Genomic DNA, 19,871 nt, shown 5'->3' with positions numbered 1-19,871 from the left:
GATTGCTTTTTGGTTGCTTTCCGTCCAGCGATTAAATAACTGATATTTGTACAGAATCAACCCGGCAAAACAAACTTTTAGCTCTATACTCTGTTTCACAAGCTTTTATAAATATTTTGCTGTATGACAACGTTTCACAAGGAAATGGAAACAAAAACAAAAATATCGAAAAAAGTGAAAAAATTAAAATCTAGTTCTCATTATAGGAAACAATGCTTTTTATTATTGCATTAATATCATTTAGATTTAAATGAAAAAAGTTTCTTGTTCCGTGTTTAATTATCATTGTCACTTATCATAACTACGTGGGAACAAAAATGAAAAAGTTTTTAGCTATATATATATATATATATATGCTTACTTCACCATTGTACATCATAGTTTGTTTTGAATACTTAGATAGCGTAAGTACTTTGTAAGAATAATTATAAATAGATACGCATTAGTTTTACGTATTCTTTCTTGGAACATCGAAAAACTAGTGTTAAAAAGATTTCATAAGATTCTTACTCTCAAATTAGACAAACCATTTTTCAAGTCTGTCGCATCCGAAAAATTGTTTAAAAAAAATTACATTATTATAAAAAAAAATGTGCGTGATAACAGTTTGTTAGGGAATTCGATGTTTGCTATACCACTGCTCATTTCAACGTATGTGGAGCTATATGTTCAAACGAGACCTGAAGAGAATTGTACATTAACAGACGATAAACTTTGTCCGATAGATTTGCAATCTTTGTTATCAACTTATCCAAGGAAAAATGAAGAAAGTTATGTTATAAATCATGTCAATGCTAAATAAGAACTGACTACAGTGCTAATAACTTCAACAAACATTTTTATCAAACCTAAGCATATATGAATTTAGACTACACGGATATAAAGAATGGCATACACTGTATATTAAAGGTATATGCTTCAGTTTCAAAGATATCGTAATGAAAGTAAACAAATTATTTTGAAATTAGTTGAAAATTTTAGATATTTGACGTTCAATACTCATCATTTTTATTTTCAGTTCATTTTTACCATTTCATATACGTTTTCGTTGAAAAAATGTCCAACAAAGTTTCAGTCTACTGTATTGCTATCCTTATCATCGCCACAAAAACGGTTAAGGCTTCAATGAGAAATGATCCGTGTCATTTTGAGAGAAAATGTTCATGCTTATATACGAGAGAAACGGTGACTGCCAACTGTTCTGCGAAAGGCATACAACATATTCCAACTATTCCTACAACGGTGACAAACATATCGTTTTATAACAATTTGATTTATAGCGTTGATAAGGAGGCATTTAAAATGAACTATAACCTTATATACTTGGATTTGTCTTATAATTTCATTGGAACTCTGTATCCAAGTTCTTTTCAAGGTCTTTCGAAACTGGAGACATTAGTTATGAGTAATAACCCTATCAATCATACCGCTTTGTCAATTTATGTTCTCAAGCCATTAGTATCCCTGCTGCATCTAACGCTTAAAAGAAATTTCGACCAGCCGTTTTTGCTCCATGTTGCACCGTTGGTAAGTCTTCAAACTTTAAAAATTGATGCTGTATCAAATGGAAATGAACCATTTGGTGTCGGATATGAGAAACTGTATTTTCTACAAGAATTGGATTTGTCTGGATTAACTGGTTACTGTATTTTAAAGGCTATAACACAAAATACATTTAAATATATGCCCTATATTGAAAGATTGGATTTGAGTAAGTGTCAAATTAATACCATTTCAATTGGTTCCTTTACGATATTGGTGCATTTGAAGTATCTTGACTTGTCTGACAACAGATGCCTTAAATTTAGAGGACTAGCAAATGTAACACGTGAACTTCCATCAACTTCAATAGAAATTCTTAGAATAAATAAAATGCATCAAACTTTTGATTTGAACACAATAATGACTAAATGTCAGGTTGAACCACTGCGTTGTACAAACCTAACAGAGATGCAGTTGGCAGGCAACCGTTTGCAGATAATAGAATCGGGTGCTTTACAATATCTCCCCAAAACACTGAAAAAAATTTCAATCGCTGACAACGAGTTCAGTTTTGGAGAATACATAAAGGATGTAAGTGACGTGACTGTCGAAGAAGTAAACGCGTCGTACATGGGATTGTCCCATTACTTGATGGACCCAGATGAAATATGTGAACATAGACAACCTGGTTATTCGCCTTGCAATGAATCTACGGATTTCTACAGAGAATTCAAAATAAAAAGAAACATTGAAGATCTTCACAGACAGAACGCTTTCCTATCTTTGTTTGGTTTTGTGCCTATCCCAATGAAACTTAGAAAATTTCACTTTAGAGAATGTAAGTTGAGATATTATATCCCTGAAATGAATTTTGAAAATAATATAGTTGAATTTATAGATATTTCATTTAATGCTTTTTATGACTGGCAGGGTCCCATCACGAATTTAAGATATTTGACATTCTTGGATATATCTAACAATTTTTGTTCAAAGGTATCAACAGAATTCTTTGAATACGGTACAAACCTTACAACTCTATTAATACAAAACAACTTATTAGGTTTCGTTTTACCAAAGGACATTAATGGGAAAATATTAGCAAAAGTTACAAAATTAAAAGTTCTTAATCTGGCAGACAACAGAATTCCAAGTTTACCAAAAGCAATCTTCAATAGTCAAACAGAGATTCGGATTTTAAATTTGAGCGGGAATATGTTTGAAAATTTAATATTTAAAATAGATCACATGACCAAACTGTCGTATTTAGATCTATCTGACAACAGATTGTCAACATTGGCCTCCTCTTTTACCAAACAGTTAGACATCCTTTCAAAAAATGTCCCTAACTTAACTGTTAACCTGCTCGGTAATCCTATTAAATGCACGTGCGAATCAATACAGTTAATTCAGTGGATTGCATCTACAAATGTTCATGTACTAGATATGATCAAACAAAACTGTCAATCACATCAGATCAATCTAAATAGTTCGAAGCTCATTTATGACATTTTGAAGAAGAAATGTTCCTCTTACACGACAACCATTGTCACCGTAGTATCTTGGCTGGTCATCTTTGGAATAGTCATAATTGCAGGAATTGCTTATCGGTATAGATGGAAGCTTCGGTATGCATATTATATTGTTAAAGGCAAACACCACGGTCAAATCAAACCTTTTAGAACAGATGACGATTTCGTGTTTGATGCATTTATTTCTTACGCTGACGATGATGGCCCGTTTGTCTATACAAAATTCCTTAAACATTTAGAGGAGGATCGAAATATACGTTGTTGTATTCACAAAAGAGACTTTTTGGCTGGAAATGACATCGCAACTAACATAACATCCGCCATTCATAATAGCCGTAAAACGGTCATAATAATGTCACAGCATTTTCTCGAATCTGATTGGTGTTTATTCGAATTCAATATGGCAAAAATGGAGAGTATATATGCAAGAAGTAAAGAAAACATTATTATGCTCGTGTTTCTTGAACAAATGTCATCAAAAGATCTACCGTTGAATATTTTAGAACTTGTACAATCAAAATCTTACATAGAATACCCGAACGACGAATATGGTGATGTCGTATTCTGGGATAAACTCAAGGAGGCATTGTCAGTCTAAAGTCTACGTGCTTATATATACTGCATTGATCAAATTAACTTTTAGTGTGGTTTAGTAAATCATCACTGGGCTCTTGTATTATATGCTAAATTAAACCAAACATTGCCTGTCTATTTTATCACTAGTGATCCAATTACATTTAATCAAATCGTCATTTTGAAATCGATACTACGTACTTAAAATGAACATCATGTGTAAATTGATTCTACTTTGCCTGGTGGAGATGAATCCTGGGTCTAATATCAAACATTGTCTAAGGACTAAAAGATGTCTCTGGATGGTCTTACAGTACTTATTATAAAAATAAGATGTGGTATGATTGCCAATGAGACAACTGTCCACAAGAGACTTAAAAAGTAAAATCACAAAAATACTGAACTCAGAGGAAAATCAATTAGGAAAGTCCATAATCACATGGCAAAATCAAATAACAAAACGCATCAAAAACGAATGGACAAGAACTGTCATATTCCTGACTTGGTACAGGCATTTTCAAATGTAGAAAATGGTGGATTAAACCTGGTTCTATAGCGCTAACCCTTTCACTTTAATAACAGTCTCACCAAATTCCGTTATATTTACATGATGCGTTAAATAAACAGTCACAATTAATAAAATAATGGGCACATCAGTCATCATCGTATAACAATTTTAAAAGGGTACAATTTAACCGAACACAAAAACATCTTCTATCTACGAACACATTAATTGATTTGAGTGTCTGACGTCAGAAAATTTTATACGTCACATAAATTTGTCGTTCAATGTGCATACAAACAGTTTTAAATTTTACATAGGCAATGTAAGCATACAGGGTTAAAAAAATCAAAAGTATGTAAGAATAAATTACAGAAATAGACCGATATTCAAACTAGTCCAAAAGTTATAGGTAGAATTTATGAGAATCCAAAAATAGTTAATACCACTACGTGATTGAATGATTTTGACGTTTGTGGTTCAAGGTATATAGTAATTCATAATAGAAATATATCATAATGACATATAATAGACCAATATGATACTGACGGGATCATTTAAAGTACAGAGTCACGTAATAAGAACAAAAGAAATACAAAAAGTCGCATATACAAAATAAACCACAAAAAATGAAAGCCAATACAAACACATTGACGAGATGTATAAGTACCGAGCCACGTCAAACTGATATCACATAAAACCATTCAACAGTAAAAGTAATATTAATAATAGAACAAAGACAAATGAAGGAACAATAAAACATGTTGTTAAGAAACAACATCAGTACGCAGAATCTATACATCAAGACTATCGTGTATTATTTGAGAAGTTGATACGGAATATTTATCAACAAGGTCTTGATACCTTCCGAAGAACATTTTTAGAAAAAGGACGAGACGTTCTTTGACATATCCCTGGTTCATCAACTTTCTACTCAGACACTGATGACGTTTTACAAAGTCTGAGTAGGAGCTGCAAGCTCTTGAATATCGAATAAGTTGGGAAATATATATCCCGTATGCAGGTGAAGTTGGTATATTGCTACTAAGGTGGGGAAAATTTATAATTTCAAAATAAAATCGTCTCGTTTGTCTTTGATTCTGGTACTGAGATGACTGTGTAAGTCAAATTCGAGATATAAGTCTAAAAATGAGGCGGAGGAAGCTGTGTCTGTTGTTTCTTTAATCTCTAGTTCTGGGGGATATATCAATGGAACCCAATCAGAAAAGTTCGGATTGTTTATGGAAAGAACATCATCAATATATCTGAAAGTGAAATTAAATAATCTGGCTTCTTTGATCCTCTTGTTTTGACAAGTGTCTGGAGGAACTCCGATTCATATGAAAATAAGAAGAGGTCGGCAAGAAGAGGCGCACAGTTTGTTCCCATAGGAATGCCGACAATTTGTTGGAAAAGTCTACCTCCAAACTCAACAAATATGTTGTCGATAAGAAACTCCAGCATACTGACCACTTGTTCTTCTGTGTAGCATGTTTTACCTTTTTGTTTCTCACTATTAACGAAATATGCCTTATGAAATCCCAAAGTAATAAATTTATAGCTTATGCTACCATTTTTATGTTGAAAGGCATTGTGGATAATTTCTTTTAGGCGATCTTTCAATTTTACATGGGGAATGGTGGTATACAGGGTTGAAAAATCAAAAGTTTTGATGGAACTAGTTTCAGAAAAAGACCGAGGTTTAAAATTGTCTAGAAGTTCTTTAAAATTTTTAAGAATCCACATATGGTTAATACCACTACGCGAGTAAACAGTTTCACAGTACTTCTGAAGACCCTCTTTCACTGCGGACAGAATTTTAGTCAATTTAATGGACAATTCTTTAGTTGAACATGAAGATGAGCCAGCAATATATCGTTGCTTGTACAGAATTTTGTGAAGCTTTGGTATCCAATACAAACAAGGTAAGTCCTCCGATTTGGTGTTCAATGTAATGTTTATTGAAGCCATGAAGGAGTTATGATTTGCTAAAATCTCATCCTTGTCAAATGATATGTGTTTGTATGTGGGATTACCTGAGTGCTCCGTTATACCCAATTCTTTTACAAGACATTCGTAGTAATACGATTTACATACAAAGACAATATTATTTGAAGCTTTGTCCGCAGGAACAACAACATACTTATCATGAAGAAATGATAGACATTTCATGGCCTCTTTGTCTCTGAAAACGGACTTTGGTCGATCGTTCACACAGTTTTTCAACTTGTGAATGCTACGTTTTATCAGAGATCTGATAGTTTTAACCCATTCTGATAAAGTGTCCTGTTCAACTTCTTCTCGCTTAGCCCATGCCCTGGCGTAGTCCTCAATAGAATCCATAATTATTTTGAAGTTATGGTTCCAATTGATGTGTTGGGGTTCTCTAAACTTAGGACCATGAGAAATCACCTTTCGGAGATTTTCATGTTGAATTATGTTTAGATCCCCAGTTATAACATGACCAGAGGGGCTGTAATTATAAGGCGAGTAGGAACATTCACATGTCGGAGGGTTTTTAAATATTGTTCTAAGTCAAGATCCTGCAATGCCTGTTTATAGTTGAATATTTTAGGTGCAATGACACAGACATTAAAAACTAAGTCGGTTTTGCAAAATGGTTCTAACTAAGGAAATGTATTAAAGTTCACAAAGTTAGGACTACACAAAAAAAAATGATGGCCTCAGGATAATCATAAATTAAGACATCGTCTCCCTCTCATGACTTATTCCTTATATATTGACGGATTATCATAATGATTTATCAACAATGAACATTCGATGTATTTCTAGCACAGATCCACGATTTTATCCTTTAACCTTACCATAACCGATAGGGTGACAACTTAAATTCAACTCACTTGTACACAACCAAAAAAATGTCATAATTTTATATTTTTTTTATCTCCATTTCGTATTTGAATTCTCATATGTATATTGATGTATTATTAATAGATTAGCTAGTTTATAGATTACACCTATTCTTAATATTCATTTTATAAATCATTTTGTAATTATTGAATATCAATAATACGATGAATAATTCATAGGAAACATATACATATACTACATTTACATGAATTTTTCCATCAACATCAACGCATAAATCCTAGTAAACTTTATTTGAAACATGTTAAAAAACATGTTATCTATTCTTGTAGATATTACTCTACAATACTTATCCGAAACGGATATTATATCTTCGATAATAGTTATCAAAGGTTCCAGGATTATAATTTTGTACGCCAGACGCGCGTATCGTCTACATCAGACTCCTCAGTTACACTCATATCAAAATAGTTGTAAAGCCAAACAAGTACAAAGTTGAACTTCATTTAGAATTCATAATTCCAAAAAGTTGTTCCAAATACGGATTGGTAAATAAATGCCTGAGATAAGAAAATCCATAGTCTTTCGAAACATTCAAAGTTTTATTTACAGGAAATTTATAAAAATGACCACATAATTGATATCTATTGCAACACCGAAGTGCTGACTACTGGGCTAGTGATACCCTTAGGGACGAAACGTCCACCAGCTGTGGCATCGACCCAATGGAGTAAATATTTATCTAAAGTACCAGGATTGTAATTTGTACGCCAGACGTGCGTTTCGTCTACAAAAGACTCATCAGTGACGCTCATATCAAAATATTTATAAAGCCAAACAAGTACAATATTGATGAAGAGCATTGAGGATCCAAAATTCCAAAACGTTGTGATTGATTATTTGATTTTTTTTTGTATTTTAACGCCACTTTTAAGTACCGCATTTAGGCTATTTCGTGGCAACCAGTTTTCAGTGGTGGAGGAAGCCGGAGGGCCCGGAGAAAAACCATCGACCTTCGATAGAAAAACTGACAATCCTAGTCAATTAAGATTGGAGTCGCACCACACGAGCGGGGTTCGAACTCACAACCTCAGTGTTGACTGGCTAGTGATAACAGTAGTAACTACCTTTTCTCTAGATAACGTTTTATCCAAATATGTAACTACTAGACCACACGTCCACCGAGGTCCCTCCAAAAAGTAGTTCAAAATACGGCTAAGGTAACCTCTGTCTAGAATAAGAAAATCCGTAGTTTTTCGAAATAATCAAAGTGAAAAAAATTGATGGAAATGTCATCTAGCAATCGGATTAAAATCTTATGGGTACCATGTACAAAATCATACGAAAGTTTGTTTGTCAAAGATAAATTCAATTTGTTATAACATCAATTAAATATTTTGTTCTAGTAAATGCTAGTGTTCTAATTCTATTTCAATTACTTTGTAACGATAATTTTTATGGACGTTGACAAATATTTTGAGTTGTTAGATTCCACGGTCTATCAGTACACAACGAAGAAAGCCACCATTTTGAATTCCGTTTTTTTTTTGTGGCATGTAATTTCTTAAAAAAAATAAACGAGAAAGTGACACTTTCGGCATCAAAATCTTTTTTTGAAACATTGAAACCACTCTGAATCGTCTGAAAAGTTAGTATTCATGTTTGATATCCAGAGTAAACATATGACGTCACATTGTTAAGATGCTGAAGACGATAAAACAGTTTCGCGGACTTTTTCATATACATGATATATGCCATTTTTAAGCCAAAATATTTCTTAAATGACATTTATTTTAATATGCTGCATTAGAATGGAGATAACTGTATTGTATTTTACGCTTGGCCTTCGTAAAACTTGATTTTAATGTTGCAAATATCCATTTACGTATCTCCGCTCCGCGTCGCTATCTGAACTCAACTTGCGACAGTAAAATCTACGTTTTACGAAAGTCAAGCGTAAAATACAATACAGTTATCTCCTAAATCTAACTATGGTATTCTTTTCTTATATCGTTTCAAGTCTCTAATCATCTGAAAATGAAGGTCACGTTATTGCTACAGAGATCTTCCTATTCGTTTATAGTTTAAGCGCATGGCCAATTCTAAATTCATTCATTAATTAGGAAGAACAGTTTTTAAGTCTTTTAGTCTCTTTATTTCAATGCACAAAACTACAAATGCAGGTGTTTTGAAAGGTTTTAAGGCGTACTTCCGATTATGCGATCATAAATGGTGATAAATGTCAAAATAAAAAAATTTCAATAAATGTTTGCAATAGTTAAAAAAAAAGATAAGAGGGTCATGTTAAACTAACATAAATATTCAATCGGGAAGTTAATCTATGTATTATTTTTCGTGTACAAATTCCTTCATTTTTGGTTAAAACGAATGCGTTTTGATTTAATACTAAGTAAACCACCACTCATTAAAAACAAATATTACGAGAGGCAAATACTCTTAGATCAAGAATTACGAAAAGTTACAGTCGTAAGATATTTTTGTGTAAAGAGCCATTGGTCGTACACCTTTTCGAACTTGTCAATATCTACCTAAAAGTGGCTAAATCTAGTCTTCGTTCTCAAAACTCATATACTGATGTTGAAATAATTCAGGAACACACTTTATCATGTTTATACACAAAATTAAAACAAAGCACAAGGAACACCATAACAGAAGTTTTACAGACTACACCTGATAACAAAAGCAAGTGAGAAAATACGAAAGCATATCAGTGATTGATTATTTAACGTGACTCAAACCTTTCTTGTTGATAGATATTGACAAGTTCGAAAAGGTGTGCACAATATTGAAACAAAGTACCTAAAAGTGGCTAAATCTAGTCTTCGTTCTCAAAACTCATATACTGATGTTGAAATAATTCAGGAACATAGATAAAGATTATAAAACAATGTTGTCTGCTATATTTTTATCAATTTTACCTATTATGTGTGTTTGTTTTGTTCACGCATCTTTGTCAATACATTGCAATCTGATGCGACTGTCATACTAGTGAAAGGTTTTGTTAGGTATAAAACCAGGTTCAATCCACCATTTTTTAAATCGGAAAATGCCTGTTCCAAGTCAGGAAGATGACAGTTTTTATCCATTCATTTTTTGTGTTTGTGCCTTTGATAATGCACTTAATAAGGAACCTTCCGTTTTGAATTTTCCTCGGAGTTCAGTACTTTTAGTGATTTTACTTTTAACTGGCCATGCGTTATCATACTTAAAAATGTTATAGCCAATAATTGAACAAAATCCAGTTTAAAAACTTGAACTGTTTTGAAAAATAAATGATTTTCTACTATAGGAATAGATTACCGTAGCTAAAAAGACAGAATCGTTTGAATTAATATTTTATACGAGATTACGATCAAATTACAGACCAAACGAATTTTCTGGTTGAAGATCCAAGACAGAAAAAACTTGCCGTTAGTGCATTTAAACATTGACAGGGTGTATCGGTCAACTAACTTGTGTTGGTGATCTGATATAATGAAAATGTTGAGTTGAAGATAAGCGAAAAAAATTGGCTTGATTTGTATATTATCGTATAAAATGATTTATATTAACTAACATTTCTTGGAACACGGTTGGTTAAAAGCAATCGAGTGGAAACCGTGTATATTCCATATTATGTTAGTAGAAGGGGCTGATTGAAACACACAGTTAGTGATGGAGTTACGTCCCTTTAGTTAAACAATACAGTGTTGAGGAAAAACTATGCTGAACGATTGAAATAAATTCTTAAAACACATTTAGAACTGGCAAGTTGTTATTATTGGCATTTGTTTTCTGATAGAGCAGTAGGAATAGGTTCTTAAAACAAACGGCATTGAAGACTTGATCACTGTGATATGCCGCTAGTCTAAATACCAATTGTTAAGATTGTCGGTAAGATAAATGCGCTCTCACCCCTTATGGAATTTACTGATCTCATATATATCGTATGTGGTCACTAGCGCACTATTTGTTTTCCATTCATTTTTTATACTTTAAGTAGGCTGTTAGTTTTCTCGTTTGAATTATTTTACATTGTCATTTCGGGGCCTTTAATAGCTGACTATGCGGTATGGGCTTTGTTCATTGTTGAAGGTCGTACGATGACCTATAGTTGATAATCTATGTGTTATTTTGGTCTCTTGTGGAGAGTTGTCTCATTGACCATGTTGACAATCATACCACATCTTCCTTTTTTTTTATATGTAACTCATAATGTTGATGATAGTGTCATGTAACACCACAACGTGAAGTTTAAAATCTTATGACATAAGATTAACATGAATAACCTTTTACACATAAACAAACCTTAAAAACTTCTTTTTTCGCCTAATATGGGAATGCAAACAAATATCGAAAACAGTAAAAGCATTAATCTCATTACAGGAAACAAGGTATTTTTTATCTTCAAATATAAATCCTATTAGATTTAAATGAATCTGTTTCATTTTCCGTGTAAAATGCGTCATATATGATATAAATTTCAGCGATATAAAATGAGACCTGATTTTGAAAATGAAAACATTTTCAGCAAAATACTTGTATGATTTTATTCATTTAATGCTATGGATAGCTGAATAAAGTAAGTGTGAATATTTATGATAAATTAGCTAAAGATACATTATGGTCAACATACTGCCACCATCAACAGAAATGTGATAAAACAATATGATTGAAAGAATATAATCTTTTTGATTGTTGGCTCGTATCGAATTGTTCTATACCTTATTTAAACATTGTTGTATACTGATTTTTATTCATTATTAAATATTTACTTATCACTTTTACATATTTTCAACCACAGAAGTTGGTAGCTTTTAAAAAAAAAAGACCGTCATCATCCACAAACATTTCATAATGATATTACTCAAACAAGATTCAGGCAAATAGAACATCAATATAAACAAGTTAAAAATTGTAATTGAATATTTTTATTTTAAATTTATTTGAGACTTTTCGTATACTTCGTTCCGATTGTTACAAGTTATATACGCCATTGTGTAGATACTCTTACATTAAAATGTTTTTGTATTTGCATGTGTTTCGGGCATCGGATATTTTATGTACCGAACTGCAAAAGTTTGTTTGTTCAAAAAATGTGTTTGAAGCTCGTTATCGTATATTTGATATATCTGTTGATATTCGGCTTACCAGAGAAATGATTGGACCCAGTGGTTGAGGAAGGTCAACTTCCTGAGAAATTTTTATAAAAAAAGGGAAAGTAATCTCTATTTCGCCGATCAGAATAATGATATGAACATACGAGGCTACTTTTTTTTTTTTTATACAAAAAGTGATTTTGGAAGGTTTTTCTAACGGATATGTCGGAAATCATGGGTATTGCAAGCCAAAATTCTATTTTCTTAAAATGTCTTTTTGAGTTTTGTTTCGTTAGTTTGTTTCATTTAGTTTTTCTCATTATCTCATTTTTCCCTAAAAATACATAATGCAATCTTATGGTAACAGTATTTAACCTATGTTCAAATCCCACGAATGGACACATAATAGTTATCAAAGGTACCAGGATTATAATTTAGTACGCCAGACGCGCGTTTCGTCTACATAAGACTCATCAGTGACGCTCATATCAAAATATTTATAAAGCCAAACTAGTACAAAGTTGAAGAGCATTTAGGATCCAAATTTCCAAAAAGTTGTGCCAAATACGGCTAAGGTAATCTATTCCTGGGATAACAAATTAAAAAATAACACAAAAACTCGGGGAATATCATATAAAATATAATTAATCAAGCCGTTCTTGATTTCGCTTGATTTGTTTCAAATGTTTTCTTATTTAGTATGATTTTTTTTATTATTGAGGCCGATATGTGATCTAAAAAGCATAATCACAAAAATACTGAACTCCGAGGAAAATTCAAAACGGAAAGTCCCAAATCAAATGTCAAAATCAAAGGATAAAACACATCAAACGAATGGAAAACTACTGGCATGTTTCCGACTTGGTACAGGCATTTTCAAATTTAGAAAATGGTGAATTGAACCTGTCTTTATAGCGCTTAACCCCTCCCTTTTATGACAGTCGCATCAAATTCCGTTATTTTTACAACGACGCGTGAACAAAACAGACATTATCGGTAAAATAGTCAAACAATGGTTATAGCAGTCGTAAGTGTTCCAATCTCAAGACAAACAAACATTCACAAAAAAACACAAAAAGCATCTATCAAATTTAAAAACACATTCCTTGTTTTGCGTGGTGGGCGTCAGAAAATGCAAACGTCACAAAAAAGAAATTTTGTCGTTCAGTGTCTATTTAAAACAATTATAATTTCACATAGGGAATGGTGGTATGCAGGATTATAAAATCAAAAGTTATGTTAAAACTAATTTCAGAAACAGACCGGGATTAAAAATTATCAAGCAATTCTTTGGAATATTAACGAATCCATATATGGTTAATACTACAAGCGAGTGAAATAATTTTGTCGTTTGGCGTTCAAAGGATTGTCAAATTTATAATTAATAATAGAACAATAACATAATGACGGGATCGTTAAAAGTACAGAGTTACGTTGTAAGAAACCAGGAAACACAAAAAACGCATATACAAAACACACTAGCAAAAAATGAAAGATAATACAAACAGTTTGACGGGATGAATAAGTACCGAGCAACGTCGAATGGATATCACATGCAACAGACCAAACAGTAAAAGGAATAGTAATAATTGAAAAAACAACACAAAAGAACAGTGCTTTACCACTACGTCATTTTGTCTCTGTTAGATAGTAGTTTCATTGCCAATCGTACAACATCTCCGTTTTTGGTATTTTGTATTGCATCACATTTGGGCCAAGTTACAATGTTGATGAATAAATATGTAACGATATGCTTTAGGTGGAGGGACATTATAAAGAAACAGCGCTCTTGATGTTCTTTATCATATGATGTGATCACAAATTGTCAACGACAAATTTACAACGACGAACCGAAGTGTTTATACTAGGTTATGTCAACTCGGTGAAGATTTACAAAAAAGTAAAATCACAAAAATACTAAACTCAGAGGAAAATCAATTAGGAAAGTCCATAATCACATGGCAAAATCAAATAACAAAACGCATCAAAAACGAATGGACAAGAACTGTCATATTCCTGACTTGGTACAGGCATTTTCAAATGTAGAAAATGGTGGATTAAACCTGGTTCTATAGCGCTAACCCTCTCACTTTAATAACAGTCTCATCAAATTCTGTTATATTTACATGATGCTTTAAATACTAAAAGTAAACAGTCACAATTAATAAAATAGTCAAAATATGGGTACATCAGTCATCATCGTATAACAATTTTAAAAGGGGACAATTTAACCGAACACAAAAACATCTTCTATCTACGAACACATTTATTGATTTGAGTGTCTGACGTCAGAAAATTTTATACGTCACATAAATTTGTCGTTCAATGTGCATACAAACAGTTTTAAAATTTACACAAGCAATGTAAGCATACAGATTAATAGATTACTCGTTGGATTTACCGAGCGATACTCGAGTACTCGCTTGGTAAAACATTTACAAAATGGAAACATAAACTTATACCCATTTTATGTATAGTGGGTCGTTGCCGTGGGATTGTTTAACACTCAACATCATTATCTATGACTAGATAATAGTCCAAGGAATTGTATACCATCATCAATAGCAGATTTGCATTTGCTACATGTACTAATTATGTAAACTGGTAATAATCTAATCAAGAAATTGATTAATATCTATTCAAAGATTATTGCTCAAACAACAGCAAACGGGAACCTTGAAAATACAATATTTAATTATCAACAAAGGTGTGATGATAAGAACTTACTGATGTCATTAAGCATTTTCTGAGGAGCAATACAGGATGCAACAAACTTTGTTCTGGGACGGAGCAATTTCTCAAATGTGTCAAGAAACAGTCCTGTTGGTGAAAATATATGCTCTGACAGTACAGAGGTGGGGGAATGACAAAGATTAGCTAACGTGTAAGCCTTGGCAAAATGCTAGTGTTCAAATATCCTACATGTATCTTTGTTTGGAGAAATTGTAAATGACAGTTAAACGCACAAATTCAAATATTATTTTAATTTTTATTAATTTTAATTAAAATATAATTTCCCAGAAGCCGCTCTCAATAAAAATATTTTTTGTCTAAACTTAAGAAAGAAACAACAATCTAACAGGAAACCAATTAGTCGAGTATCATTTTGGTAATCGATACTCGAGTACTCGAGTACTCGTTGACATCCCTAGTTTATACCTTAAACCATGCGTTCAAAAAATGTTTCAATAGAAATAGTTCCTATTGTAATGAAAGGAAACATTCAATCTGACCAAATGAAAAAATAAAATGTAATATTATTTTGAAATATGATATTTAAATGTATTTGTTTTCAGGTGTATCTTTATCTTTTTATTGGTCCTGGCGGAAGAATGACGAACAAAGTTATATTTTGTTGCATCACTCTTTGTTTTGTTGCAAAAGAGACGATTGGGACTTCAAACAGAACTTTTCCTTGCCAGTTTGACGATGATTGTGTATGTTCATTAACAAAGCAAAATATGATTAAAGCTGACTGTTCTAAAGAGGCTCTCGATAAAATTCCGAAAATTCCTTCAAATGTGATAAACATTTCGTTTGCAGGAAACAATATTGAATTGGTTGACAATGGCATATTTGAGGCAAACGTACGTCTTCTTCATTTAGACTTGTCCGACAATCTAATTCATCGACTGCATTCAAGATCCTTTCTAGGTCTTTCGAAACTGGAGACATTGATTTTCAGTAACAACCGTGCGAGCTTTACCGTTTTTTCGACAGATATTTTCAAGCCATTAAAAGCCTTATTACACCTATCGCTAAAATTTAATTGGGGGTACCCCGACCAGTTTACGCTAAATGTGTCGCCATTGTTGAAGCTCCATACTATAAGAGTTGATGTTATACCTCCTAGTACTAATCCATTTGGTGTTGAATATGAAAATCTACGTTTCCTACAAGAAGTGGACATCTCTGGATTTACGGGATACTGTAAAATAAAAGTTGTTACACCAGATACATTCAAATATATTCCTTATGTCGAACGGCTAGATTTAAGCAAGTGTGGCATTAATGCAATTTTAAGTGGAACCTTTAAACGTTTAGTTCATTTGAAATATCTGGATTTATCTTACAACAGATGTCTTAAATTTAGAGGACTTGCAAATGTCACATATGATCTCCCATCAACCTTATTAGACATTTTACGAATTAACAAAATCCATCAAACTTTTGATCTGAATACTGTTATGACTAAGTGTGTTCTGAAGCCTCTAAAAGGTACTAATATAACACAGATATACCTTAACAGCAATCGGCTGCAGTTATTCGAGAAGGGTGCAATTGATTTTTTCCCTAGAACTTTAAAAATATTATCAGTTGCGGATAACGAATTTAGTTTTTCTGGAGAGTACATTAAAGATATAATTAAATCTACCATTCATGAAGTTAATATATCGTTTATTGGGATGTCACATTACTTGAAGAACCCTGATGAATCATGTGATCATACGCTCATAACTCCTTCACCTTGCAATTATTGCCCCGATACATACAAAAATGATGTGATTGAACGACATGAATTAAACAGTGGTACGAACAACTCCCTGTTTACCTTGTTTGATCATGATATTGTGTATATTCCATTTGAACTGAGGAAAATTCACTTGAGGGAATGCAAGTTACGATACTATCTGCCTGAGATTATCTTTTCAAATAACATGCTGGACTATGTTGATTTTTCTTCAAACACCTTTTTTGACTGGCAAGGTCCACTGGGGAATCTATATCAACTGAAATTCTTTAACTTATCGAGTAACTTCTGTTCCAAAGTCTCTCCTGAGTTCTTTACCGGTATGCCAAACCTTACAACCCTTTTAGTACAAAGCAACTTATTAGGATTTGTAATACCGAGCGATAAAAACGGAGAAATACTATCACCACTTGTTAACCTTCAAGTGCTAGATTTGGCTGACAATAGAATTCCAAGCTTGCCATCAGTCTTCTTTAATGCCCAATCACAATTACGAACGTTAAATTTGGGCGGGAATATGCTTGAAACTGCTATATTCGAAATAAAACATATGACAAAACTTTCACATTTAGACTTATCAAATAATAGACTTTCCGTTCTGGATACATTTTTCACAAAACAATTAGATCACCTTTCAGAAACTGTTCCTGACTTGACTGTTGAGTTATCGGGTAATCCCATTAAATGTATATGCGAAACAATTGATTTTTTTCATTGGTTGTCAACAACAAAGGTTCATGTTCAAAACGTGTTGCACCATGATTGTCGATTTCACTTAATGCCTCTGAATAGTTCAAAGGTCATTTATGACCATTTGAAGAAGACATGTTCCTCTTATACGACAACAATTATCGCTGTAGGATCATGGGTAGCTATGTTCGCCATTGTCATAATTGCTGGCATTGTATATCGGTATAGATGGAAACTTCGTTATGCCTATTATATAGTGAAAGGAAAACATCATGGACAAATCAATCCTGTTGGACTAGATGATAATTTTCAGTACGATGCATTCGTTTCTTACGCTGACGAAGATTGCACATTTGTTCATACGAAATTCATTAAACATTTAGAGGATGACCGAAACATTCGTTGTTGTATTCACAAAAGAGACTTCTTGGCCGGAAATGATATCGCAACTAATATAACATCCGCCATTCATAACAGCCGTAAAACGGTCGTAATATTGTCGCAACATTTTCTACAATCTGATTGGTGTCTATTTGAATTTAATATGGCAAAAATGGAGAGTATCTACTCAAGAAGTAAAGAAAACATCATATTACTTGTGTTCCTTGAACAAATGTCACCAAAAGATCTACCATTGAATATTTTGGAACTTATCCAATCAAAATCGTACATAGAGTATCCGAACGACGAGTACGGGGATGTTGTATTCTGGGATAAACTCAAGGAGACATTGTCTGTCTAATGATGCGTTATCATATTGGATGTATATATATATATATTGCTAGTTGTATGACACTAATATGGTCTCGAACACTTGCCACCTTTGACTTTACATCTCTTACGATGGTATTTTAATCTTAAGAATATGAATATATATTTTGTTTTTGTGAAGTTAACATGTTCTTTAGTATTAGATTTGTAAGATATCCCACGGGATTGATTTAAAAGAGCATAACTTGAATTTATATCGATGGTGTTTACATCTCTTGTGCTGGACTTTAGCTCTTTGGTTAAGATCTGAAGCGCTAAAGTTGTAATTCTGAGCGCAGGACTTTGAATATTCAGCGCATCACATTAAATTTTCAGCGGTTGATTTCACAGTCAGTGCTATTTATGTAGTTTATCTAAATTGCTTGATTTTGTTCCAACAGATCCAACCATCAGAGCTGGAGAATATATCCTCAGCTTAAAACTTTAAATCTTTAGCGCTGTAGTTTATTCTCATTTGCTTGACTTGTGTCTTCCGCGTTGATTTTTTATATCACCAGCGCTTGACTTCAAAACCATTTAAATCTCTATGTGTAACAGACTAACGTGGTCTCGAACATTTTCAAGCACTGCGATTCGAACACAGTCGTTGCGGAGTGTTATTGGTTGTGTGTATATGTTAGCAAACATAGCACCAATAAGAGAAAAAAAGTATACTAGTACCTTTATAGTATACCAAAATACACATCTCAGCTTAAAGTATTGGTTTTTTTTTCATATTGTAAAGTTATTATGGCGTATTAAAATGTTTTGTTTGTTTCGTCTTATAAATGGAATTACCATGGTTTTCACATTGCATGTATAGATGTTTATACTTTAATTGTTGTGTACCATTTTTTTTTTATATTTTACTTTATTGCTGATATGTCCATCCATTTTGTAATTGTTATAAGAAAATTCGTCCACATTTGTCAATTAAATATTATATATATAATGAATTGATAAGATACAAGTTTATATCATGTTGTATAAATGTTCTGCTTTGTATTTCTTAACTGGTCTCTTTTGAAGCAATAAAATTATTTCTTTATTAAAACAGGTTCTAACAAGTTCAATGCAGTTTGATGCACCACACGTTGGTTGAATTAGTCGCGCGAAATTTCCCGCCATATCTATTCGGACCATTATACTAGTACTTCGTAGTTTCCTTTAAAATTAAACTTGGTACTTTCCTTTTAACCTTTTTATATGGAAAATATTCTGCCACTTTACTCTATTGAATACAGTATTAGTCCTATCATGATAATTCAATTTTCGAATTTCAATGTGCTCCAATGGATTAATATCGTAATCAACGAAATGATGTGAAAGAAGTTATATTTTTAATGAATTCATCAAAAGTATCCATTTTTAAATTCTAAAATGCGATTAACTAAAACATGATACGAAGTGAGCGATACTAATAACTTGTTGTCAATTTTTAATCAATTTATCTTGCTAAAATGACTTTACAATTATGGTTATTTGCAGAGATATTCAAATTTGATGAAATTTATACATTCAAATTACTCTGTAATAAAAAGACTGGTTTACTTCTAACATATGGTTAGTTTAAGTATTCAGTATAGGGTGTCACGTGCGTCTTTTTATTTGGCTCTGAAATGTCTTTATCGTCTGCCAGCATGTTGATCTATGAGGGAGGTGCCGAACAGTTTAAAAATTTGAACAACTTTCAAATATCTTAGTTTTTTTCTCAAATTTTATCAAATTCAACTTATGAATTTTTTTTTTTATTTTTTTTTTTTTATTCAAGAATTGAATGCTTCTTTTTGTAACTTCATGGGGGTGTAAAAGCGTTGATCGAAGTACATTTCCGCGCTTCATTCTTAAAATGTGCGCACGGTCAACGCTTTTACACCCCAAATGCTAAAAGACGCGAAAAGTATATGTCGCCGTGCGGCCTGTCACAATCAGCAAAACCCAAACCG

The 19,871-nt window shown here is 32.6% G+C and overlaps 2 protein-coding genes across 2 annotated transcripts; both read left to right on the top strand.

The window, feature by feature from the left end:
- The first annotated feature begins 1,452 nt into the window (after nt 1-1,452).
- On the top strand, nt 1,453-3,609 carry LOC143074216 (toll-like receptor 4). The gene has a single exon (XM_076249765.1). It carries the CDS (start codon nt 1,684-1,686, stop codon nt 3,607-3,609), a length of 1,926 nt encoding a protein of 641 aa, XP_076105880.1. The 5' UTR covers nt 1,453-1,683.
- Nucleotides 3,610-15,316: 11,707 nt separating this feature from the next.
- LOC143074868 (toll-like receptor 4) lies at nt 15,317-18,847 on the top strand. The gene has a single exon (XM_076250095.1). It carries the CDS (start codon nt 15,347-15,349, stop codon nt 17,915-17,917), a length of 2,571 nt encoding a protein of 856 aa, XP_076106210.1. The 5' UTR covers nt 15,317-15,346; the 3' UTR covers nt 17,918-18,847.
- Nucleotides 18,848-19,871: the final 1,024 nt, after the last annotated feature.

This window comes from Mytilus galloprovincialis, chromosome 5 (assembly GCF_965363235.1).
Source record: "Mytilus galloprovincialis chromosome 5, xbMytGall1.hap1.1, whole genome shotgun sequence".
NCBI lineage: Eukaryota > Metazoa > Mollusca > Bivalvia > Mytilida > Mytilidae > Mytilus > Mytilus galloprovincialis.
The sequence above is the reverse complement of the archived record's forward strand: the minus strand, read 5'-3'. Positions and strand labels throughout refer to the sequence as shown.